Genomic DNA, 25,095 nt, shown 5'->3' with positions numbered 1-25,095 from the left:
AACCAGTGGTAATCGTGATGTTGTTAATAAAGAGAATTACATTCGCCTTCGAGTCAGACCCTCTTTAAATAAACGAAGAAAAGTTTTCAAAATAAATAAACTGAACATCGTACCTTGGATGTTTAACAGTGACACCTATCCTTAAAGAGTAATGTGATGGCGAGATCACAAGTGACATTCCAATACACGATTTAATACCTTAATGTTACAGACAGATTGTACTCCAGTGCTAATGAACAAACAAAAAAATAAATTTTAAAAATTACTCGTTACTCACTATTATCCAACAACTACCAGGCAAACCAAATATGAGAAAATTTTTAACTAATTTGCTATACCCGTCATGCCAATCTGCAAATTTAACCCCGTCCCCAGCACCCAACACTCAACCCCAACGGTACTCGAGCCCATTAGCGGCTAATTATCCTTTGAAAGGCGGCAAATATACTTTTCATCGTTTTACAAAACGTGTTAAGCCTACTTCAAGCTAACACTCGGTCCACTGTGGCGGGTTTTTCATCCTTCCCAGAGGCACGCACACACACATATAATACCATTAATGCGCCTGAACGCGCCAAAAGCAGCAAGTGCGACACCTCTAAAAAGCTAATTCCTGTTTTGTTTTTCCTTTCTGCCACAAAACACACACACACACACTGCCAGTGGATAGAGTGAATGGACCTGTGAAAGAATACACATTAGCAAAAAAAAAACCACAATGAAACAAACGAAAAGCCCTCGATCAATGATCCTTACGGCCATTGAAATTGCGTTCTCATCCTCGGGTCCTGCTAAAGGAGTTTAAAAAAAAATGTTGCCACCTATAAAGGTGCCGAATGTCACACGGCTCAAGAACATTCGCTAAGTGCTTGCAAGACAATCGCACAAGTGCTGTGTCGAGTATGCCCTTTGAGCTATCCAGCGTTCCTTCACGTTCTTTTCTCCTGTACGCTATGATAGCATTTGTTGCCAAAGACGCATTGTACGCCTGTGAGCCAACTCTCGCCAACAAGAGATCGTTCATTTTCTTTGCTTTGCGTTCGCAAAGAAAACATTCACTCTCTGGAAGGAAGGAGGAAAAAATAACACTGCCGGACAAAAAAAAATCCCGATCATCCCGTCTCTGATACAGGTACCGTTGTGGTCGCCCAGGATAGGGACCGAGCAGTGATCACGATATCCGTACACACAATGGCATCTCGTCCAGTTCTTCAGCTTCGAGTGGTTTAAAGTCGGCTGATAAAACATACGGCGGGTTTAGGAACGATCCGTAGAGCTACCCAGAAAGGCGCTCTGTCAACCGGGACAGGATTAGACGTACCCCAGCGAAACGGTTTGTGGGAGAAATGCTTTCACCGTGCGCTGGACCGTGAAATGATCCTGGTTGTATTGTTGCCAGTGCAGCGTTTTCTTCATTAGCCTGCTCGACAGTCACCGCCCAACAGGCCACAGAAGGATTTCGCACCTCACCGTGTGTCGAGGCTAATTGCCGCTGATCCGCGCTAGCGATGCGGATTATAGAGAGGGCTAAACTATTTACACACTTTTGAAGGGGAATTATACACGTTTTGCAATAAAAATTGATTGCTGGTTGAGGTCGTATGCTTGTTGACAGGTGAGAATCGTGAGAATTTATACCGGTGATAGATGTTGCTACGGTTCATTACTTGTGAAAGATTATCTGGATCAATAATATTGCTTTAACATAAATCTAGTTTTTTTTTTATTAAATTGTTAATTAATTTAAAAAAAAAACGGATAAACTGTGATGCGCTGCGCGTTACACTAATATGACCTTTTTCTTTTTGGCTTAACAACCTCTCTAAGGTCACGCCGGCTATCAAATGGCTTACTAGACTCTGCGATACCACTTAGTTGGGTAGTCAGTCCTCACTACGGGGGCAAGGTCCAGATGAGATTTGAACACCGGTTCTGCTTTATGAAGATCGGCGCCGTTGTCGCCTGTACCACCGGGCCGCCTCAACCCATATGACAAATAACAGGCTCTCTATACTCTTCTTCTTGTACCTACTAATTTACACCAGCCGTCGATGAACTTTTTAGTCTTGCTGATATCATGTGGTTGGATAGTCAGTCCTCGCTAGTGGGGAAAGGTCCGAATGGGTTTTATACCCTGGTCCTGCCATGTGAAAACCCGCACCGCTGTTGTCTCTACCACTGCACCTCCCGGAACGGACCGAACGATAACACATTTCTCTAAATATCCAATACAACCGTAACGAAAGGACACCAACCCTAGACTGTAGGATGTGAAAACTACAGCCCTTGACCGAATTCCCTGGAAAACGATTTGAGACCTGGCCATGTCGGCGGATTAAGGAGGCCCTAGCGTGATGCGTGTTGGAGTCCATGTCATTTCCAAATCAAAATTGCTAACCGGGGGATTGGAGTATCTTTACCTCCCTTAACGCCGACGAGGCACTTATACCCGTATGCTTGGTCCCATACAAGGCCCTTACTTTGAAGTTCCTATGGTGTTGGGGGCCCCACTTAGGGGCTCTTTCCAGGGTTAAATATACAATATCCTGTGACCGATGTTTAAGACAAATTAGAGGCATTTGTCGGAATGGATATCGATGCCGCAAGCTATCGAATTCAACAGAGCTACCGGCAGCAGAGGTTGGTGGAGGTGGGGAAGGGGGCTGGTAGGTTTTTCTCTCGGAGGCCTCTTGTAGGTGAAGCTCCTGATGAAGGTGAGGCTCCAGTCACCACCTCCACATATAGGTTAATCCGCCACTGGGTCTATATTAGCTTCATCACTAGGATCGCCTAGAGTAACGAAAGACATGAGCATGGAAAGCAAGGATTGACGACTTTATATTTATTTTTTATTTATTTATAATTAATTATGACGGTCCAGTGCCGTATTGTCAACACCACTTGTGTTGAATAAATTTAATAATCATAAAAAAAGTCGGTCGTAAAAAGCGCCTTGTTGGACGCCTGTTTTGGCCAGTGAGTTTGCCTTTTCATTGCCGGGAATTCCACAACGAGAAGGGACCCAAATTAGCGAGATCCTATACGCCTTATCGAACATTGAGCCAAGCATTTCAATGATTTTTATGGTGAGGAAGTCCTGACTCTTAACAGCCTTCGGAGATCTCAGAGCTTCTATAGCACTTATGCTATCAGTGAAGATGAAGTACTGGTCCGAAGGTCTCGCTGCTATCATCAATAGTGCGTAAAATATTGCGACTAGCTCTACGGTGTAAACACTACATGGCTGTCTCAATTTGAAATGGCTACATGGCTGCCTCAATCGGTGGACTCGCAAAAAACACCGAAGCCAGTGCCCTCCTCAGAGGATGATCCATCAGTGTAGTACTGGCTTATTTTGTCTAAATGACCATATCTATTCATGAAAATACCCGGAACCAACCTCGGGCGAAGATCAAAATGGAACTGTATTTCTCAGGAAGGGCAGCACGATTTAATGCCTGTGGAGTGCTAGCATGCACTTGTAGAGCAACAAAATCTTCGTAGATCTTGCTCTTAGAACCTGTCTCTAGAAGCGCTTCAAAATTTTCTATTACATATTAAGGGATTTGATACTGAACAACGGACTAGAAGGCGAAGCGACAGCATTTCAAAACGTAGTTTGAGCGGCATCACTCCGGTAATCACTTCTAGGGACATGTGTGTGGATTTCATGCTCCCTAGTGCGAGTCTAAGACAGCGGTACTGTAGCCTTTCAAGCTTGAGTATCAACGTATTGGATGCCCAATAGAAGCATATGCTTCCATATTCCAATACGGATAGTACCGTTGTCTTATACAGTCTCAGGACGTCTGATGGATGTGCGCCCCACCAGAATCCTGTGACTGTCCTTAGAAAATTGATTCTTTTACTGCATTTTTGCACCAGATGGGTGAAATGTATATTCCTGTTTAGCCTTGAATTAAACCATACACCAAGGTGTCGAAAATGTTCGGTAGTTTAACGACTTCATGTATAAACAAAATAATTCTCCATACCACGTATTCCTTATGAATCTGCTCGCATAAATGGTAAAATAATGGAATACATTTAATTCTCTCCATTTTTTTAAACCTCATACAGTACTGTAACAATTCTGTCGAAACAACCTGCCTGCACATAGGAATTAATATCGAAATTTTCACAACATTTGGACACAAAAGCTTACACTCACCCCCTCCAAATCGCTCCAAATGAACAGTCACCTAATGTCGACCGGATGAAGAACCCTTCAACCACGTGCTTCGAATGTGTAGATTTTTTATTAATTTGCTCAATACCAAACAACAATGCCCAGTGCTGGCACATTAGAACGAATCAAAAGTGCCCACTCTTACAGCTGTTTTCATTTGCAGCTTAACAAAAAAAAAACGACCGCTCTCAAAATCTTTTCGAGCTGTAAGCTTCACCCCTTTTTTTGTTTCGGGTGTTACCGAGTTGATTCCTATTTCAACTGTGCTGCAGTTGAATGTAGCTAGCAGCACCCGAAATACAATGGCTCTTGGTTGTAAGCCCCAGAATCAATACACGTACTGTTGTTCGGTGAGTATGATTATTGTTCCACTACTTCAATTAAAAATCGTATCGAAGCATTCATTCACAATCGGGCAGGGATCTACACAAATGCTGTTGACGCTTGGCGTTAAGGTTTCATCGGTTGTCAGGTCTTTAAGACTCTAATCGCTGACAAAACCTTTTCGAAGTGGTTGGGATCAATGCTTCTTTGGCTGATGGTAAAGACGGTGATGCATTGCATACTTGAGTGAGCTATAAAATATGTTCAGCCACAGCCCGGGCGTTACTCAGTCAACGGTGTGTCACAGGCACGGTAGTCAAGATGAGCTTCTTCGCAAGTTTCGTACTATTGCTTTTGGGTGTTAGCATTGCACACGGTGGTGTGTTGAGCCGTGTTGCTGATGGAGCTGATGCCAGTCGGGGTCAGTTCCCGTACCAAGTGGCGTTAACCATGAAGCGCCAAACATTGTGCGGAGGCGTTATGGTACACGAACGATTCTTCCTTACCGCTGCCCATTGCTTCTTCAGTGACGGTGAACCGTAAGTACTGCCGAAGGATCTAAGTCAATGACACTGTTATCACAAATAATATCTTCCCTGCTTTGTATACCATAAATGATAGACTACCTGTGGAGCAGCTGAACGTGTTCTATGGATCTGAAAAACTGTTCTCCAATGGCAGATATAATCGCATCAAAACAGTTCACTTTCACGATCAGTATGATCATGGCGTCAAGTACGATCTCGCTGTTGTGGAGGTGAGACGTAAGTTTGACTTTTCGCACACCTCCCGCCCGGTTGCATTTGGGCAGGAAACGTTCGGCGAAAACTTACTGGCCACCGTCACTGGCTACGGGCGCAGTACAGTGGAAGGTAATATGGCGTTCCAGCTGAAATATGCCCAGCTAACCTCCATGCCGGCTGAACAATGCCGAGAGGCGATGGGAGATGAGTACTACGAAGGTGTCTTCTGTCTCGATACGAGTGCCGGTGTTGGATTCTGTTTGGTATGTATTCTCCCTAAATTTATTGTTCTTTCACATCCACTAACTGCGGCGTCTTGATAGGGTGATTACGGTGGTCCGGCCGTGTTTGAGGATCAACTTGTCGGCGTTGGAAGCTTCACCGTTGGGGACAAGTGTGAAACAGGCCAGCCAGACGTGTTCGTCGACGTCGGGTACTTCAGCGAATGGGTTCAGTCGGTACTCGAGGCAGAGCCAGCGGAACAGTGATTCACTGATGTTGATAACCGTTTATTCATGTGTTTGCTCTTATCATGGACGCAACCTAACATTATAATCTTGCTAAACAGTTCCATTGCGCTTTAAATAATATATGTACACATCTGGTTAGCAGCCAATACAAACACGCGCGGTATTCACTGATTATCCTTTTTTTTTTTACTGTACTACGATCGTGTCTTGTGTTCTGCTTGTTGTTAGGCTATCAGACTAAACGAATACGATAAAACAAAACAAAACCCTTCTAACTTAAATCACGTATACGAATGTGGTGAAGCACATGGCTCTGATTCAATGTACAACACCAGCCAGTGCTGTGTAAGGAAATGTGTATTCCAATTAATTCTAAATAATATGTTCCTGCACGTTAGCGTCCTCTTACATATTGCATCATCGCGCCATCGCGTTCTTATCTGCTCGTCCCGCCACTCGTCGCTCTTACTTCTCGACGATGCACTCTTTGCTGGTATTGCTGTTACTTCCGACGCTTATGTTGGAGTTGCTACTACTGCTGCTGCTGCTGCTGCTGCTACTGCTTAGCATACTACCGCCACTGTTCGTACTGCTGTTGCTCGTATTGTTGAGACCGATCCCGCTTCCCGGTATGGGCACGCTGGTGGGACTCTCCTTGGGGCTGTTCTGGGGGCTGATGCGTGTGTTGATACTGAGATTCTGCGGGTAGCCACCAAACAGATTGTTGAGACCCATGTACTGCGAGAGAATTGCGTGGAAGTTTGGTATCTTGTAGTTGGGCATCACGTTCGGGTGCAGCAACCCGTGCGTACCCGGAAGCAGCGAGGGATGTAGGCCAAAGTTCGGTGGCCAAAACTCGGTCGGAAGCGCTGGATGGGGTATGTTGTGCGTTAGCGGTAGTGCCAGCGGAAACTCAGGCATTCCTATGAAAAGAAAAACCCAGAGAGAGAGAGAGAGAGAGAGGGGTGAGATGACCGTTAATTATTGCCGTTGTCGGGATTGCTGACGAGATGGTGTTGATCGTCATAATCGGTATATAATTGCTTCCTAATAAAAGGTCACCAAAAATGGGAATGACCACTTCGGAGTGGTCATACTAATAGAGTCGACCTTACTTGATGTACAAACGGTCCATCAGGATCAAACCCCTGGGTCGGAATGTTTATAATTACCTTGTTCGTGATGGAGGAAGGCAGATGTGTCCCGTCCCATGGCTTTCTCTCGTTTGCGCCACTTTGCACGACGATTTTGGAACCAAACCTGCGAATTGAAGGTGTAAACAGACCGAGAAAAGAAAAAAAAAAAACCATAAGACAATGCTAGTATAAATAACCAGTTTCGGACATTCGGACCGCGCACGCTATAATGACCGGTTTTATCGAGGGTGTCAACGCATTTGACACCGTCACGGGGACATGGGACGATTGGGACGAGGCGGGCAGCGAAACGAAACAACTTCTCGGACAACTTTATTATCTCGTTTGGATCTTACTAAGGGCACCGGGCACACGTAACCGGTGGCGCCTACGACCACTGTCGACATGCAACACGCTAATTGGTCCGCGCTGTGCTACACTGAAATTGATCCAATTGATGGCCGATTTCAGCACAATAGCCCCGGAACTGGTAGAGATCGTTGAGAGCAAGCAGACGGTGACTAATTGACAATATAAGCAATTATTTCCATCAATTATCATCGCCAACGCTTTCCAACTAGCAGCCAGCAGGCAGGATACGGCTCGACTAAGTTCCGTACCATTCAGGACGACCGGAAACCGGATATGAGCAACGGGACGGCCGACAAGCGCGTTGGAGACGACGACGACGCACCGGAAATGATGCGACTGTCGCCCTTTACGCAGCGTTGGTTCATTATTAAAATGGTACAGAACATGAGCAGTGGCAGGGCCACGCAAATCATACAGCCACTGATGGTAGCCGTCGATCACTCAATAGAAACTACTTCGTCTCATCTTCCGGCCAAAAGGATTCCGTTCGGGCCAGGCACAATAACATGTTTATGCGGAAAGGATACGGAAAGGATCCTTTCAGCCAGCCAAAACTAAACGCTAGTAAAGTGTGCGCTCGATGCTAAATCACATAATGGTAAGAATTTTGTCCAAGAGGATTACCCTCTACCCCACAACCGGATGCAGTTAAAATTGGAACAATTTCAAGCATTTCTGTTCCGGAAGATGGAATCAATCAAATTCTTCCTACCATTCGGTACAGAGTGCCGGGCCGAACCAAATTGATTGGGATCCTTAACTGCTTAGTAAATCACCGGGGCGAATACCGAAGGTACAAGACATCTCACCTTCTTCCGGATGAGACGTTAGCCCTCTTAGCCGCTGGAAAGATGTTAACACGAGTGGTACAAGCAAATCGAATAGGATGAACCGATTTTCCGAAGCAAGTAGCAGCGCATGTTCCTAACCCTCAACCCTACCAACCGATAGGACGAATTTCCGATTGGCCAGTATTGTGCGGGCTGCAGGACGCCCATTGTAAAGTACCACTAGCCAGGACTTCTTTCCGTGCACAAGGTACACAATTGAATCAATTTGTGCTGTGGTTCTTCGTTTATGCACTGAGATGGCCGGTTAGCTAGCGTATCTGCATCCCGCAATCGGCTCACCCAGCAAACGGAGGGTGACCGAATCGATGTAACACGTGTTCCAGGCCAGTTAATTGGCCGCACAATAGTACGATTAATGAATGTAATATGGCATCATAAAACGGTACCGATTTAGTGTCGGGATGGGGAGTGAAATTACACGCTTCCAAGCGATTATTGAATAGCGTTTTGCTTAATTGAATTATTTCAAGTCGTGCGTCGTTCGCTTCCGCGCTTCAAACATAAATCAGACAGGATTCATAAAGAGCTTTCGAATCATTCGAGATGATGTTACCGCCAGACACACAAACACAAAACAGAACCCCGTGAAGCTTATCAAAAGGTGAGGTAATCGCTCATCGCAACCCTCATCGAAAAAGTCGAAATGCGATACCACCCAAATATGCAAATGTCTTCCATTAAAACGATATTGTCGCCGACGGACGGACACCGAGTGCGCCAACAATTAATTATGCATTCCTATTCGGCCAATATTCCAATCGCAGCGGTGCCCTATCGATCTTCGGGTGCGCCTCACCGTGTCGATAATACGATTAGCTATTTGGTTGTCCAAGAAGCGTTGGAAGGCAAGAAAACCGGTAGGCACGGTCGTATTTAGCCAACGGCTAAATGTGCACTTAATGTTGAGCGTCTCGGTCGATGGGTGGGAAAAATCACCACCACATTGCCGGGCTACCGGTAGGAAAATTAATTAAAACGAACTTTAACGCTAATTCTCTCGCACAACCTATAGGATCATTCAAGGTCCTTCGATGGGTGGTAGGGGTGGCGGCAACATATTTATTCACTTATACCCTCCCAAACAAATGGCCACCCAGCTAGAGAAGTGAGAAGCTCAAACTAACCGATCTAGAATATAAAAACGGTAAAACAGCCAAAAGCTATCATGGTCCCCCCTCCTCCAAAAACCAAACCAAAGTGACGCAACAAAGCGTACCGGGCTTGGGTTGTTCAGCTTCACTGATTGGATATCGATTAAGGGCTGTTTGATATGGCTGAGATGATAGGAAAACAAACAGAAATGGCCTTTTAATATGAAATCTCGCAGGGCAGACCGTCCGTCCGGAAGTAACCTATCAAACTTTCGCATCGAACGCAACGCCACCGAGAAAAGGATCGCGGCCGGTCACACCCGGTCATGCCCGTCCTGAGGGCTGGATGCGTGATGTGTGTATTAAGTTGATATTATTACATTAAAAGCAGATTATTGGTCCTGTTTGGATAGTGCTTCGTGCTACAGTCTCTTAACCTTCTGCTCGAACCGGGAGGTCATTCTAGATCACTCGTGCTGAGTGGGGGAAAGATTCCTTATTTAATACATTTCCAATACAGAGGTAGTTTTTTTTTTCCTACGGCGTTATCTAGCAACAACTTAATCCTTGCTTCATCAGAGATCAATCAGCAAATTACGTACGAATAATCGGTCCATTATGGAGTAAGTCTTTAGCGTGGTATGAATATCCTCTGCAGCTCTGCAGAATGCCTCTTCAGACGATGCCAAAAAACGAACTCGAACGCACTCCATACAGGCAGCGGCAACCGAATGCAACGATAAACAATCCTAAGCACTCTTCAAACACCCTCTTTTGTAGAGGATGAAATTGAACAAAACAAAAAAAAGAAGGGAAATCCACCTTCAGCACAATTTTCCACGGGACACAATTTACGCCATACCGTGTAGTGGGACTTACCCAGCGTGTACTGTTCTATTATTACTCTCCTTACGATTGTCTAAAACCTCCTGCACGCAGTCAACAACTAAATTTCATCTTAATTCACCTTAAAATAGGATTGAGGATTAAATTAATTTTACTGATTGAATTGTTAACCCCTTGCTTCATTTCGCGTGGTCCAGGTTAGTTTTCTTACGGCACTATGGTTGAGTGGCCCACCAAAGGGTGGGACACACACACACAACACAGTACTAGTCGCGTAAATAAAGCGATCATCGCTTGCCATTGCTTGGGAAGGAGTGTAACCACTTCAAAGTAGTCGTTACGGTTACCGTATTAAGCTATGTTGTGTCCATAGTTAGTGGAACAAGATCTCGTGTAAGCGATAGAGTGTGTGTGTGTGTGACGATGGAAGGATAAATAACAGTTTAAAAAAAACTCGTCCCAGTCCCAGTTTCATGTGATCCTAATTTTGCGATGGGTGTAAACAAGTGTTATCTTATCTCGACGGTGACATACACACACTGTCAATTTGCTATTAAAGGGTCAATTTGCTCGCTGTAAGCTTCCCACAAAACCAAGCTGCATTTCATTGTGAACTACACAAAATACTGAGCGAAAAAAAAATAAATCATTCAGATTGAAAGTGAAACTCAATTTGACTAAGCTCTCCCTAACGCCCTGCGTCGGTGCGTTCAACATCCGATAGGGTGCACACAGCTTCGTTGCGTGCCCTTTCCAACTCGTCAAACAAACCGATCGGCACATTTTTAAGCTCATTAAATCCGATGTAATTGACATCGTTTGATTTTTTGAGTTTTCCACCACCCTATGCCGTCGCTGACATTCGTTAAACGGCGGCCAGCGTTTGCAAGGGGATCGTTGCGTCCTACAAGCGTTCGCTTCAGACCAGACTCCGTTTGCAAAGGGCGCCCCACACGACACGGTTATGTTGTTACATTTCAATTAAACATATTTCTCATCGCACGTGCGCACAAGACAGAACAGGAACGAACAACGATTATCTATTGTTGTTGAGCTCAACGATCGGCACCCCGTACTCTACCCACCACCGTGGACAGGACACTCGTCCGGAACGGCCGGAAAGTGAGCTAATGCATTCGCGTAATTCGCATCCATTCAGTGCATTTGTCCCATCGTCCGGGCCCATGCCGGCTCGGCACGGGCAACATGCTGCCCTAGCGCGCCTAAACGACGGATATCCGAGATGGAAGAAAATTAGCCCAAAACGCTGTAAATAAAGTCGTCGCCCACGGAGTGCTGCCGTGCCTGTTTGGGGAAAAAGCATCCTTTACAAGCATTCGGTTATCATTTTTCTCACTTTTCTTCCCGCCAATCGAAATGCGACGTGTTGGAAGGATGTGAAATCTAAATTTAATAGCTCATAATGGCAATTAATGCACACGGTACACGGTGAGTACAACGGTTGGGCTTTCTTACGGGTACAGCGCAACACTTCCAGCAGGCTTACGACTGTAGCCTGATTTAATTAGCGCAGCTTTTCAGGAAAATCTCTTCGGGGAAGGAACTTGTGCCGATTTGGATGATTTAATTGAATGCAATTTAGCACTGCAATTAGTCCATATCGCTGTGCACGGTGGAGAAGCCCCAGTGGATGAAGGAACCCGTTAATGGGTCCATTTTACCATTACCATCATCGTTGGGACTGTCCCATTGTGGCAGTCAGCGAGCGTAAGTTGAAAATTGTTGCCAATTACATAAAACCTATCACAATAACGCTGCTACTGACAGGACGAACCGAGGTTGAATGTTTTTCCTTCGTTTTATTCTACTGCTAGACAGAGCATCTCACCAACAGCAGTACATTTTTTACAATTCCAGTTTTCCAAACGATTCCATTAGCTTCATAAAACATACACCGGTTTAATCTAGCTAAATTCCCATCAAAACGGTTAATGATCCCATTAATAATTCCTTGCGCCTAAATTTATGTCTGCCGTGAGCCAATCAAGCCAAATACAACCTTCTCGACAACAACACTCTCTGCCACAATTATTTCAAGTGCTGACAGAACCCAGCCAGTAATACTTTTCTACATTATCGCTACATACGATCAGACATCGGTCTGATTTCGCTCCTTTTTCTACACTTCCCAAGATGGCATGGATAATGAAATTTATGTGCGGTTGACTGGCGGACAAAAACATCTCTATACCGGCTACCGGTTCGATTGTTGTCGCTCTGTACACAAATTCCCCGCCTCGAACATGTTGCCAACGCGCGCTTATCCCGGCCGTGCAGCGGAAGCAGCCGGAATACGCGTGTAGAATAGTTTTCACTAATTAGCGAACAAATTTATGCTAATCGCAGTCACACACACACACTCATACCGGACAAAAACGGAAAAGGCGCTGCGTGGCAGCTCGGCACCCAGACCCTAATAAATCATGTTCTCACATTACACACACACACACACAAATAAGCGTATGCACGCCGGGAACTGCAGCCCTTTGGGAGCAACGTCAAATGTCAAACAGGAGTGTTTTCCACGCCGGGGAAAGACCCGCGGGTCTTCGGCACGAATGGGAATGTGAATGTGAAAAATGTTTATTATAAGTTTATTAAAAGCGATTAATACCGATCGTCACAATGGGCTTTACGGTCAGTATGCGCCGTTCGCTCATTATCCCGCGAGAGGAAGCTATTTACGCCACGAGGGTTGACAAATCCATAAGCCATCCATAGGATGGCCGGTGTGACGGGATGGGAAGCAAGTCCGGAAAGGGGGAATAGAAAACGGTTTCAATTACACAGTCCTGCCGGATTCCCGCAATGATTCTTCCTTCCTGCACACTCGGCGGAGGGATTAACAGCCGAAATGAAAATTGAGGCAAAAGCCGAACCCTGGCGTTTCCCATTGCTGGCACCGGTGTGTACATTTTCCCTTCGCGATCCTTGGCGGCAGTAGTTGGGATTTGCGCAATCCCGAACGCAAAACGATCCACACCACCGATTTCGCGTTACGCCACATTGCAAAGGGCAAACATTGGACGGTGCGTGAGGAACGCGCAGCAATGACACAAAAACCGATCGTGCCGGAAAGTGAGTTTTTACGGGGGTTTTTTTTTTTCTACCGGAGTCGAGTCCAAAACCCAGATAGCGAATAATGAAAAGAGCACAGAATTTGTTTGCCAAATAGCAGGAATGAAGTGCGTGTGACCTGTTTCAAATTTTTTTTTGTTGTCGCTCGCTGTTCAGCTACAGAACAAAACTGTGATTGTAATTTGAGGTTTCCAGCACAATTATCATATTAGAAAACTGGTTCGGTGTAATGCCCGACACCGCCACTCACCGTAATTGTGTTTTATTTGCAAAATCGGGGAGGAAAATCCATCGGATTTGCATTAAAAAGCTGCAACACGACCAAGCAACATTCCAGAACCATTTACATAAATCTGCACTGTCGCAAGCGTGATAGTAGCAGCGGCAGAATGGGATGTGTTAGACCAATTAGTGCCTAATAATGTCTGCCGGGGTGGTTTTTGGTGCATTGCTGCAGGGTATGGCGCACCTTGAACCATCGAACACACCATTAAACACGCTGCGTAATGAGATTTACACTTTCGGCTACAGGTTGGGAAAACCCGTGCCAAACCGCATTGCTGTCCATTTTGACCACTGCAACCGATGCGTGATCGATTATCCAACCGTACAGCGTACGTAGCGTTTTGGCGGACTCTTGAACAACTGCTGGTTAGGGGGTCAGAGTTTGAAGTTTGGACGCATCCACCTACCTGTACACGAGCTTCGCTAAGGTCTAACCGCATCGCCAGCTCCTCTCGGGTGAACACATCCGGATACTGCGTTTTCTCGAACGCCCTCTCCAGCTGATGCAGCTGGTAGGTGGTAAACGTTGTCCGAGATCTAGGGAGACGGAAAGATGCCACATTGACTTGGTGAATAGGAGTTTCTTTTTGTGAAAACCTCTCAAGTGTCTTACCTTCTGATTTTTCTCGGACGGCCCATATCGTTCGGATCGTTATCCATCGGATCGATGTCACCCATGATCGGCAGCTCGTCATCGTTGTCAACATCGACGCCATTATCGTGCACCTCCACCGGCGATCCTTCGCGCTTGAGCGAATTTTCATGATCTGTAAAAAAAGAACAAAACATAACCCCAAAATGAGACACACGAAAAAATCAAACCAAATTCATCCCGATTGGTCTGCTACGCTTGGGATGCGTTCTATAACAAAACAAAAATGCAATTTCCTATCATTTATTTGGTGGTGTAAAAGGCTAGCAACCAGCATTCGTTTCATCGTACTTCGTTGGTCGCCTGTTCGACGTTCCAGCTTAGCTTGCGGGCAAATACAAAAATAATAAAACGTTTTAAAATGAGTTTTTACCAACCGAGCGCACCATCAATCGATTGACCAGCGTACGAAAAAAAGGCCTCTGATTTGTGTTGGATGTGAGGATGCCCCTTAGATGGTTCAAATAAAACAATAAAAAAGAAATCAGCGCATCACCGGACTACATCCTTCCAGAACTGCGAATGGAACGACGTCCAAAAAGATCTGTCCGTGTTCGTGTACGTGTTCGTACGGGTCTCCTGGTTCGAATGAATGCACCAATTAAATAATCATCATCCTTTTCCAAGGTTTCGTGTTGAAAACAAAAAAAAAAACCGACCGAACAGGGCATTGGGGCCGACCGACTGTTGGCCATTTTCCATCATCATCCGTTTGCTAGCCGGTGGACGAAATTTTGCACCACCCGGAAAACGTTTCCGAGCATCCATAATCCTTTCGATGTGCTTTCCTGTTTCTGCCGATTTGCTTTCCCGTCGTGTGTGTTGGGGATTTGAGCTTTATTTTTTGCTGTTGTTTTATCTCGTTTGTCCAAAAATTCTTTCAAAACGCTTGGATTCATTTTTTTCGATTCTCGATTTTCATATTTGAAAAAAAAATCCCGTAGTTGGCCAATCAAATGACCGATGCGTATGTGTGGGAGCAAGAGAACCGTCACGTTGCTTCTTTTGCCCTTTTTTGGAGTGCGATTTATTATTTCCTCGAGCGGGTCTACGGGATGTGTTTGGGGCCCAGCCGTTGGATTTATATAAATTTTTTGTTTCCTTTCTACATCGGGCTTTTTTGCGCTATTTGGCACTATTTTTAGTGCTGCCACAATCGGAACAAAGGTTTTTCTTTTATTACTGATCCAGCCTGGCAACGGGTTGGAAGTGAGAATTGCAATAAAGCATTAATAGCTCAACTTTTGATAGCAGCAAGTTTTGATTGCGCTATTGCTGTCAAATTTTATTTGTACCAATACTCTTAAATTTGCATACATACATTAAGGGAGAGGACTTTTGTACGGATAAGTAAAACAAGTAGTTTAAGAGGAAAATAAATAATCCAACTGGTAGAGGAAATGTTCCCATCCACACCGATACATCGGACCGCGATAAGGACCTCAGGTGCATCCCGATTGCTTCCACGATGGTCCCCACCCTTTCCAAGCTGCACAAATTAAATTGTTGAGAGCGCATTATACCATGCTCACCTCTTTGTGTGCCTGTAAACAACGGCCTCGTGCTCAATTCATCGTGCAAAGCAAGTAAAAAAAAAACGCAGCAGGACGAACTCGAAAGCCAAACAGACAGCCAGAAATACGACAAATAATAATGCTACAACCGACCCTCCGACGAAAGCATTCCCTACGAAAGGGGCCAGTTTTTATTAACAATAAACCGCTTAACAACTCGTACAAACATTGTCAACGAAGGCTGATATGGATTGTGCTTGAGCGATCGCGCCCACAACGCGTACATCAACCTTCTTCCTTCCACACGCATGAAATGTCACAACAAAAACGGACGTTCCGATCCCCTCCCCCCACAACACCGCTCGTCAGAGCACAGCATTATCCTTCAAACAAACCAGCGACAACATTATCGTCATCATCATGCTCATCGGCAGCCATTCGACGACATAATTTGCGTCCGCAGGTTCCGGACGAACGGTGGCGTGCGCGTTTGTCACCCGCTGCGTTGTGTGGCCCTAATTGTGAGTATATTAAAATCCACCACCTTCCGAAGGGGGTTTTTTTTTTTTGGGCGGGAGTGTGACGACAGCGTCACAGGCACAACCAGAGATGGGGACAAAACGAGCACACCGTGGGAGGTAATGCAACGCACATTAACGAGGCGCATGAGGATGCAAACGAGCATTAACCAGTGTCAATCGGAAACATCTACATCCTCGAAATCGAATTTATAACGATAAGTTTGCACAGCGTCATAATTCAATCAGAAAGTGTGCGTTTTTTTATGTTCCGGACGAAAAGGTTGGTCTGATGGTTGGTTTTGATACGCAATTTCCGCAATCAGGTGCCAAGCAACAGCAACGCCACGATTCTTGTGTTCAGCTCACGAAGGAATACACCAATACCGGCATGAATTGATCGGTTCCAGGCGTTCCGGAAGTTTGATATAAATATGTACTCGCTTTGTGGTTTGTCATCTTCCGAGGGCAACAAGTAAAGCGGCAGGACTTTCCGGGACACTTTTTTTCCGGGGGCTTTCCTTTTAACCCCTCTGCTTCCTTCTGATGTACAGTGCTTTGCTTGCTTTCTCACCAGATACAGCCACACAATCAATCTTTGCCGATGCGTAGGATCAAACGAAACACACGTGTACATGCCACTCACCATTCATAGCACTTGCGGTTGGAAAATTGTTGTCACCAATCAATAAAAAAGAGTTTCCCGATCCACCAACACGGTGTTTTCTATTTTCGTTGCTGGTTGTCATTCTCTGCTCTCATTAAAAAGTTTCAATGAATCTCCCGTGGAGCGCTGGGACAAATAAATCTCGTCGTTGCAGACCAATTAAAGGCGAAGGGGTCGTGTTTATATATCTCGTCTGTATCTCGTTCACGAGTTCCAATTATGGTAGATTGTTGAAGGAAATGAATCGGAAAAAATCCTCCCAATAGCCTTTTGATGATATAAAACGCTTGGAAATGACAGGAAATAAATATTACCCGTCTGTTGTCTGCCGCGAAACGCATCATCGCATCGTGCCTCATGCGTCACAACAGCTTTACCGAAAGGTTAAAGGTTTTTTCTCCATCATTGGTGCTGATATTAACACCTACCGCAAGGCAGAAACGGAACGGAGCCATACTTTTATGGTTTGTTTGGACAAGCAATAACGCCAAACCGGGGTCCGAAGGGGACAAAAAATCGAAAGGATGGCTTCGTTACACGGCATACATCCATTTTGGTGGAGTTTCCAAACGAAAGGAACGAAATGGGAAGAAAAGGGTAACCACAAATTCCTAATTAATTCATGCACCTCGTCCCTCGAAGTGTAAGCCACCCAAACAGGTACTTAACCCTGTTCTATGAGCGTTTAAGGGTTTTGAGGTTTTGTGCGGAGTGCGAGAGAAGGATTTACCAAGCACCATTCTGGAGCCATCCTTCCGATGGTCTTACAGAAATCGGACCAGCTGGGATGAAATATGAAGCCGTAATAATAACAACAGTGCACCGTAAGCTGTATTAACCATGTCTTCTTCCAGATGGGATCCCTCGGATCCCAGCAGATTCGCACAGGTAAGTGATTAGACAAATTGTTTTATGGCCCTCTTCACGAATTCCTGACTGAGTGGTCAACACTTAAGGACACTGTTAGGTAATCGATTCCTTCCCAAAGCGTAGCAGGAACGGACGCTGACATTATTATTGTGGAACACACAAGCCTCAAGCGGTGTAGAAGCGCCAACCGGACGGGCAACATGTTTATGACTCTCCAGCACAAGAAAAGTAAAAACAAATGCACCAAATATGGTGCTGCTTTATGACAGGAAAGCTCCGTATTTCCTCAAAATGTTTCAACAAACAATAATTCATGTATTTTGTTTCCGGTTTGAACGGACAATGTGGTCCCAGACGGAAAATGGAGCTCTACATCCAGTTCTAATGTTTTCCCAAATAAATTACTTCCAGTTCCTTTGTACCCCTTCAGGGACTGGTTCAGAAATAGAATTATAGCACCTGAATTCATAAACCTAGATTGATTTGTTGTATTTATATCCAAACAACATACCCATCATGGGAACACTATTGAAACATAAACAGCTAACAATCATTTCATTAGTGTGTCCCAACGATAAATGGAATAACTAGAATGTCCTTCCCGGTGGTACAAATAAACAGCTGCTGATTGGGGCACAGTTACATGTTATTTATCATCTGTTTGTACCATCCCGAGGCGCCTACCGTTTTCACTCCACATTTATTCTGTTTTACTAAAATCGCTAATGATGTTCAATAAAGCAACCCAAAACAAGACCAACAAAAAGGGGTTCCCTTTTGCCCCTTCACAAACATCGATACGAAAAACACAGGTGGTAGGTTTGATCGTGTCACTCCCTAGAATTGTGCTCCTTTCGACGGTGCGAACGAACAGTTCATGTGAATATCTCATTTGCGTTCGCTCGTCCCACACAGCAACACAAAATGGGGCTTCCGAGCAAACGGACAAACCGTTTACACCGTTTCCTTCACTTCCGACGCATTAGTGCTAGTTCCCTAATTTCTGTGTGTCATTCGGCGGGCACGGGTCTGTTAATATTCGTTTCAACCATCCCCCAAACAACGAACGCACTGATCGTTGGTTCTGGCATTAATTGATTTATTAGATTATCGATACTCAATTACCCAGGCCAAATGTTTCGATTCCCACCGTTTACAAAACGGCCCGTGTAGGGTGGTAAATCGTCGTGTACTACTCTTGATTGGGTGCAACTCTTCCACGTACAGTGATCGCTAGCATGCACGCGATAAATACGGCAGCCCTTTATGCGACCGTGATAAGGGACAAAAGCTGTGCCTAAGGAAGTACATACCGGGGCTGTTGTTGTTGTTAATCGTAAGACTGTTGTTGTTGTTGTTGGTGCTGCTGCTGTTAGTCCTTCGCGTATGGTGATGGTTGCCCAGTATTTGATCTATACTGTAGACTGCTCTCGGCTTCGAAATTGCGCTGCTCTGTGGCGGTGCGCGGATGATGCGTTCGGCGTGCACGGCTCCAGACATCATCTTCAACATTTGATTCAACCGTTAAGGGATGGTTTTATGCACTTCGCTTCCTACTATAGTGTTGGAAGATCTTAGTCTATGCTTTTTTTTTGCTTTCCTACTTTAAACCGAATGGTGATTTTGGACGAGTTTTCAAGTTTAACCTTCACCAAATACAGTTTCTTCACTTTACACTCGGTTGAATTTCTGAGGCACGCTTACACGATCACTTCATTCAATCACAACACTCTTGCACTTCGATTCGCACCAATTTTTGTGTTTCAAAATCGTTTTTAGTTACTGATCTCTGTTTGCAATCCTTCTTACAAAATCACATCCATCCACGTCACTCGTCACGATCATTTATCGCAACCACAAATGCCAATTCTCACGACCCTTAATGCACCCTGACTCCCGAAGTGATCTACACGAATGTCTGCCTAGAAGTGACCGTACCACGGTAGGAACCCTCGAATAAATATTAAAAACATTCAAAATAGAGTTTTCCTCCCTTTCGAGCAGTTACCAACACCGTTGCAGTTTGAAAACCTGTGCCAGTTTTCAAGCAAAGTAACCCTCAAATTCTCACCAACACATGTAAACACACACTCAAACCTATCATGCCAGTGCGCATGAGTGGAAAATCGGAAAGACAAGGAATGAAACAGAGCGAGAGAGAGAGAGCAAGAGTGCGTTGTCCAGAAATAGGGGTAGTTTTCCTCGACATCCCTCTTCAGCAATGGGAACGAAGATGCCTATGTAACTGGTGTTGTCCCGCTCACACAACCCACAGGTAGATGAAGAAACAGTTGCAACCCACCCGGTTGCCCACCCCAGCCATTCCGTTCATTCATCTTCCTTTTACTGCCGTTTGCCAGTGGAAGTATCGCGCGAATGGCACTTGCCATGTTGACATGGTGACGCTGGAAAGAGACCGTCCGTGGAGGGGGTGGCTCTGGAGCATGGCAGCCGAAGATGCGCGTGATTGGAGGAAGACACAACAAGTGTGTGCCAAAGCTAATGTTGAACTAATAGGCCTTGCGTTCGTTTGCAATTGTTACAAAATGAGACATAAATAAACCCAACTTTAGGGAATTTTCGAACCATGGGAAGTCGGTTGTGCACGGCATCATTCATTTATTTGAATATAATTATGAAATATTTATCAATTGTACAATAATACATTAAAAGATTATTAGTATTAATCGGGTATTGACAAATGAAGATGGAAATACTTATGTACATTTAAAACATTTGACAACTAAGTGAAGCTTGCACTTTTAAAAGATTGTTTAATGCTCTTCAATGAATTGTATTGAAGCAACAAAAAAAATATAAAAAAAATTAATAAACCCAGAAACCCCCATTCAAACAACCAGTGAAAATCTAAGTTACCACAACCGTATCAAGCAACACATAATTGATGTTTTGTTTGTTAAGTGTGAAACATTTGATCGTAAAATAACAATTCAATTCAGTTTTACGATTGACAAATGAAATGCCATTTTAAATAATTATCCCTTAACGGGTAACAACAACCTTCCACAGCACAATCATTGTGTAAAGTAGTGTAAACTTTCCCGCAATTAATAATGGTCGCAACAATAAGTGTGTAGGTACGTTCACCTCCCCCTTTAGCACTGTTTTGCAAAATGAAAACCGGACAAGATGACGACCAACCAAGCAGGCCAAGCCCACATCCTCCAATATCATGGTAAAGGGTTACGGAAGATGGTCAGCCTGTGTACCCCGGGTTGTTCTTCATTCATCAAAAGCTTGAGGTACACATTTTTCCTACCAAATGCTACCCCGAGAGAGTTGATCCCCACTCACATTTCGACCTGTCCGAACAGGCACCCAGAACTGAACCATTCCATTCAGTAACGTCCAACAAGCACCCAGTCCAGGATGTCGCGACCAAGGCCAATGCACGAGCCAGACAGGCAAACTGACTATCCCGGCTCAGCAAAGCGTCAACGTTAGGTAGTCCGTTGCAAGTAGGCAGCATCCTCACCTGGTTCACGCTCGCCAATGGTCAATGCTGGTGGCGGAAGTAGTCAAAACAAAAAGATTACAACTATTTAGACCAGCAGGCACCGTGCGTAGGCCAAAACAAAGTTTTTCTGTAGCCACATCACGAACCTACGTGAGCATTAAGGACTCTAGCTGTGTGTGTGTCTGTTAGATTATGTCTTTGTATGGGTACATGGATAACGTTCAATGGTACGCAGGAGTCCCTGATAAGTTTTATGACCGTACTTAGCTGTGGTTTTGTTATTCCTTCCGTCGATCCTCGATGATCGGCTTCGATCGATGTATCCACGGGTACTTTTTCCAGTCTAAGGTCAAGATTCATTCATTCACAAACCTGGTGGACGAATTTCTACGCTGCAATTTAAACGGCCAACCTAGCTTCGCTGGAAGATGCCTGATGGAGGTAATAATATGGCTGCTTCTGAGCTCCCGAGCTCCTATTCAGCATAACCAAAGGGTAATCCTTTGTTTTTATTGGTGCGAAAAAAGATTACCGAGCTGGGAAATGATGATGTGCGGTACAAATCTGTACCCACCTTGACTGCAGCAAGGTTTCGGGGAAACTTCCTGCTTAACTTCACATCGGTCAGGGCGGCAGTAAATTGGAAAGACCGATCCGCCCGGGACGACGGTTCAATCCTCCCCCGGTCCGTCGATCGCTTCAACCGGTGTCACTAATGATAAGACTAATAATGATCTTCTCCACAAACGGGGTCATGGAATCGGATTAATTTACATTGTTTTGCCAAAGCAGCGTTAGCTTGCGGTTAGACCCACGGTAAACTGCAACCCTTCTTGAGTCGTCCGCACGGTGGATGCTACGAGAGTTCTTACCGTCCTCAGGGTCTTAGGAAAGTCACACAAAACAAAACCATGGGCTCGGGACAGTTTTTCTCCTCACGGCAAGACATAGAGCGTTAACTTTCTTGCCTTTAATGTCCTTGCAAGTGAGAGGGGTAAGATAACTTCTGGCGGCGACATGCGCAGATCGATGCTGCATTTTGATTGGATGGCGTGAAGCAAATGCTTTGCTCGATTTCACAAGCGATAAGTTGCAAACAGTTAACACACACTACAGCAGCACGAATCCGGATGCCGATCAGCTGGTGTTAATTAATACCGATACAATTTGTTCAACAAAACAAGATGCTTAAGATGCTGCCAGCTTAAGAAAAATGTACACAATTTTCCTGAACATTTTAAAGGTCATAGAATAACACAACAATTAAAGATTAAATGAAAACAAAAATCAAGTAGCCTAGCGGTAGCGAGGCAGTCCAGCAAACGATAGGACTGATTTCAAATGCCTACATAATCTTTTTCCAGTAGAAGGGAATCACTATTTAAACTAGGCAAGAAAAGGCCAGAAATCGCCATTTCAATTGCTCTCATAAATGTACTTCCAATGAGCAGTTAGAGCGGTCTTCACATGACAGGACCGGAGTCCAAATCCCATCCCCACCTGTAGTGAGGAATGTCTACGAGGTTATCATTAAATCTAGTAAGCCATTCGATGGCTGGTGTGATCTAGTAGGTCGTTATGTCAGGAAGAATTCCATTTTGCAGATCAAATTCTCAAACAATGTTTTTCAGTAATTAAGTCCATTTAATATTAAAACGAAACGAAAATCGCTCTAATAATCCCTGACAAAAGCAACATCAAACCGATGTGCATTACAAATGCACAAAATTTAATCATATTTCATCCCTACTGCTCCTGCAACTCAAACACAAACTCCTATATCAATAATGCTACCCCACAATTATCACTTATTCGATTTCGTCTTCCGGGCGTACTAAACACTCATTCGTCCATTTGCCCACCCCCACTCATCACCTAGCTCCCATCAACCCACCGTTCCTTGCACCGAATCCTTGCACTCAAACGGTCTTAAAAGGCAATCAACTTTTCAATCACAATCATCGAAAATCGCGAACAAATCTTCAATTTCCTTTTTGCTTGCCTGCCGTCTGAATTCTGTTGTTTCTTTCCTATTGGACTATCGTGCAGGCGAGCATCTCCTCCTTCGCAATTGTTAAAAAAAAAAGTACTGTAAAGCATCATGGTATTGGTGGTGGTGACTGGTGCCGCACGGGTTCATCTCTCTTCGCCTGCCAACGAGACGAATCGAAACTGGTTCGAAAACAAGCACATCGGGAGCAATAAAAAATCCAAAATCCCAAACGACCGTTTGCCACCACTTGACTGGGGATGGAAAGTAGCGCTCGTACACGTCCCCGTTCTGCACACTGTACTCACTTCCATCGTACGTCCCTGTCAACGTGATACATTTCGATGACAGTAAGGAGTACGGATCGGATCGTGCCAATCTATCGCTAAGCTTGCGGGGCCAGATATACAGTGGGGGGGGGGGGGGGGGGTATCTGTAGGTCTTCGAGGACGATTACGCGACCGGAAAAGTGCCGTCAATCGATGGTAATGTGCCAGGAATATGGCCATCGCTTACCCACCTCCGGGCGCACCGATCGGAGGAGATGAGCAATAATCGGTCCACTTATGGCCTTCAAATGCTAGCGCATACGAGCACGAACGAATCGGAAGTGGGTATGCGAGCGCCGCATCAGCGTGAAGTGAAGGAAAATGCAATAAGCTGGAATACGCGCGAAAGATTGGCAAATAAAAGAAAACACATATATAATCGCCACTGCTCAAATTCTACGTAATCCCTCTACAATTGAATCATAATAAATCTCTAAATGGGTGAACTATTGACGTCGTTTTTATTAATCAAAACAAAAAAATAAATGTATTTGAAAGAACGATCGAGGTGCAATTACATTAGGGATGAATAATAGACATTTTAAGTGCATTTATAAATTGGCAAAAAATTTAGAAAATTAAGAATGTGGATAAAATAAAATAATTGTTTTTGGGCTTTTTAGATTACAACTTGATTAATTAAATAAAGGCAAAATAATGCAATTACTAATAAAATTGGATATCATTTACTTGATTTAATGGACTTAATTTAATTATTAAATTGCTTCACCATTCCCTCACCGACCTCATTCAAAACACCTTTTCATCAGGGTGATAAATTCATGATGAGAGCCATCCAACAAAAGCAGCATTCCTTCAAAACTCTTTGCTCCTTTCAACACCTGCTGCTATTCAAAGTATTTGCCATTTGACACGGTTCAATAAATTTTACTGTCATTTTAGCTGTCAACCGTTACTGCATTCCCATTCCCACTACATCAAACTGTGCAGATCAGCGTGAAAGAAGAATTTTAAATCACACATCAAGCCGTTAAAAGTGATAAACATTTACCGAGAATCCGAGAACGGGGAAAGGAAACAATTTCAAGCAAAAGGAAAATTATCCATTATTATGTGGCACGTGCCATACGACCCAGGCAAGAGCGTTAAATCACTTTGTTCTTTGCCTTTTAAACGGAAGCAAATAGGCGTTGCCTTGCATACGTTCCTTCACAGTTCCTTCTTTTCAGAGGTAAGGTAACGATATAAATTATTTGAAACGACACGAAGCGGTTATACCACACAAGTTGCGTCTGGATGGGTAAACCAGATATCAGCAAAGTAAAACTACAAAAGAATAGAACGTAAAATTCGCTTTTTGCAGCAACTTCTGTAAAAGTTATCAAGCAGACTCGAGCGATTTAATGCCGGTGCAAGTTTCTGCAATGTAAATAAGATCCAATTTAAGGCTACCGAAACCATCATTTACTCCCTAGAGATATTTCTCCGCACAAGACACACCAGCAAGCAACACACAATGAAACGGAACGGTCAACGGTCTCACACCAACCAAAACCACCCACCAACTTACAGTCGAAACGATAAACTTCCAATCGTACACCGCAGAAGCAAATTCCCAATCTTGTTTGGCCCTTTTATTGGTGTCCATTTTACCACCCGCTTTTCCCCGTTTCGCAGTGTGCTCTTAGCAGTTCTGTGGGAATATGAGAG

The 25,095-nt window shown here is 44.5% G+C and overlaps 5 protein-coding genes across 5 annotated transcripts in view; 2 read left to right on the top strand and 3 right to left on the bottom strand.

The window, feature by feature from the left end:
* The window catches only part of LOC126562565 (D-aspartate oxidase), a 199,821-nt gene that overhangs the window by 88,466 nt on the left and 86,260 nt on the right, over nucleotides 1-25,095 (top strand). The window lies entirely within an intron of this gene.
* Nucleotides 1-25,095, bottom strand: part of LOC126562960 (charged multivesicular body protein 4b) — a 130,014-nt gene that overhangs the window by 69,976 nt on the left and 34,943 nt on the right. The gene's annotated exons all lie outside the window — the stretch shown is intronic.
* The window catches only part of LOC126562961 (charged multivesicular body protein 5), a 225,250-nt gene that overhangs the window by 199,351 nt on the left and 804 nt on the right, over nucleotides 1-25,095 (bottom strand). The gene's annotated exons all lie outside the window — the stretch shown is intronic.
* LOC126562838 (serine protease SP24D-like) lies at nucleotides 4,831-5,814 on the top strand. Its single transcript, XM_050219427.1, has 3 exons — nucleotides 4,831-5,052; nucleotides 5,135-5,519; nucleotides 5,580-5,814. Exons 1-3 carry the CDS (start codon nucleotides 4,835-4,837, stop codon nucleotides 5,742-5,744), a joined length of 768 nt encoding a protein of 255 aa, XP_050075384.1. The 5' UTR covers nucleotides 4,831-4,834; the 3' UTR covers nucleotides 5,745-5,814.
* Nucleotides 6,172-19,143, bottom strand: LOC126563656 (retinal homeobox protein Rax). Its single transcript, XM_050220301.1, has 5 exons — nucleotides 18,941-19,143; nucleotides 14,020-14,173; nucleotides 13,814-13,943; nucleotides 6,899-6,986; nucleotides 6,172-6,649 (listed from the first exon to the last, which is right to left on the bottom strand). The coding sequence occupies exons 1-5, from the start codon at nucleotides 19,137-19,139 to the stop codon at nucleotides 6,192-6,194; spliced, it is 1,029 nt and encodes a 342-aa protein (XP_050076258.1). The 5' UTR covers nucleotides 19,140-19,143; the 3' UTR covers nucleotides 6,172-6,191.

The sequence above is a fragment of the Anopheles maculipalpis genome, chromosome 3RL (genome assembly GCF_943734695.1).
Source record: "Anopheles maculipalpis chromosome 3RL, idAnoMacuDA_375_x, whole genome shotgun sequence".
NCBI classification, from domain to species: domain Eukaryota; kingdom Metazoa; phylum Arthropoda; class Insecta; order Diptera; family Culicidae; genus Anopheles; species Anopheles maculipalpis.
Note: the sequence above shows the minus strand (reverse complement) of the source record. Positions and strands in the feature narration are given on the sequence as shown.

Coding starts and splice junctions, on each gene's coding strand:
- LOC126562838 (XM_050219427.1), top strand. CDS start 4,835: ATGAGCTTCTTCGCAAGTTTCGTACTATTGCTTTTGGGTGTTAGCATT. Junction 5,053..5,134: donor TTCTTCAGTGACGGTGAACC/GTAAGTACTGCC, acceptor CATAAATGATAG/ACTACCTGTGGAGCAGCTGA. Junction 5,520..5,579: donor CCGGTGTTGGATTCTGTTTG/GTATGTATTCTC, acceptor GCGTCTTGATAG/GGTGATTACGGTGGTCCGGC.
- LOC126563656 (XM_050220301.1), bottom strand. CDS start 19,139: ATGTTGAAGATGATGTCTGGAGCCGTGCACGCCGAACGCATCATCCGC. Junction 14,174..18,940: donor TAACAACAACAACAGCCCCG/GTATGTACTTCC, acceptor CTTTTTTTACAG/ATCATGAAAATTCGCTCAAG. Junction 6,987..13,813: donor TTAGCGAAGCTCGTGTACAG/GTAGGTGGATGC, acceptor TTCAATTCGCAG/GTTTGGTTCCAAAATCGTCG.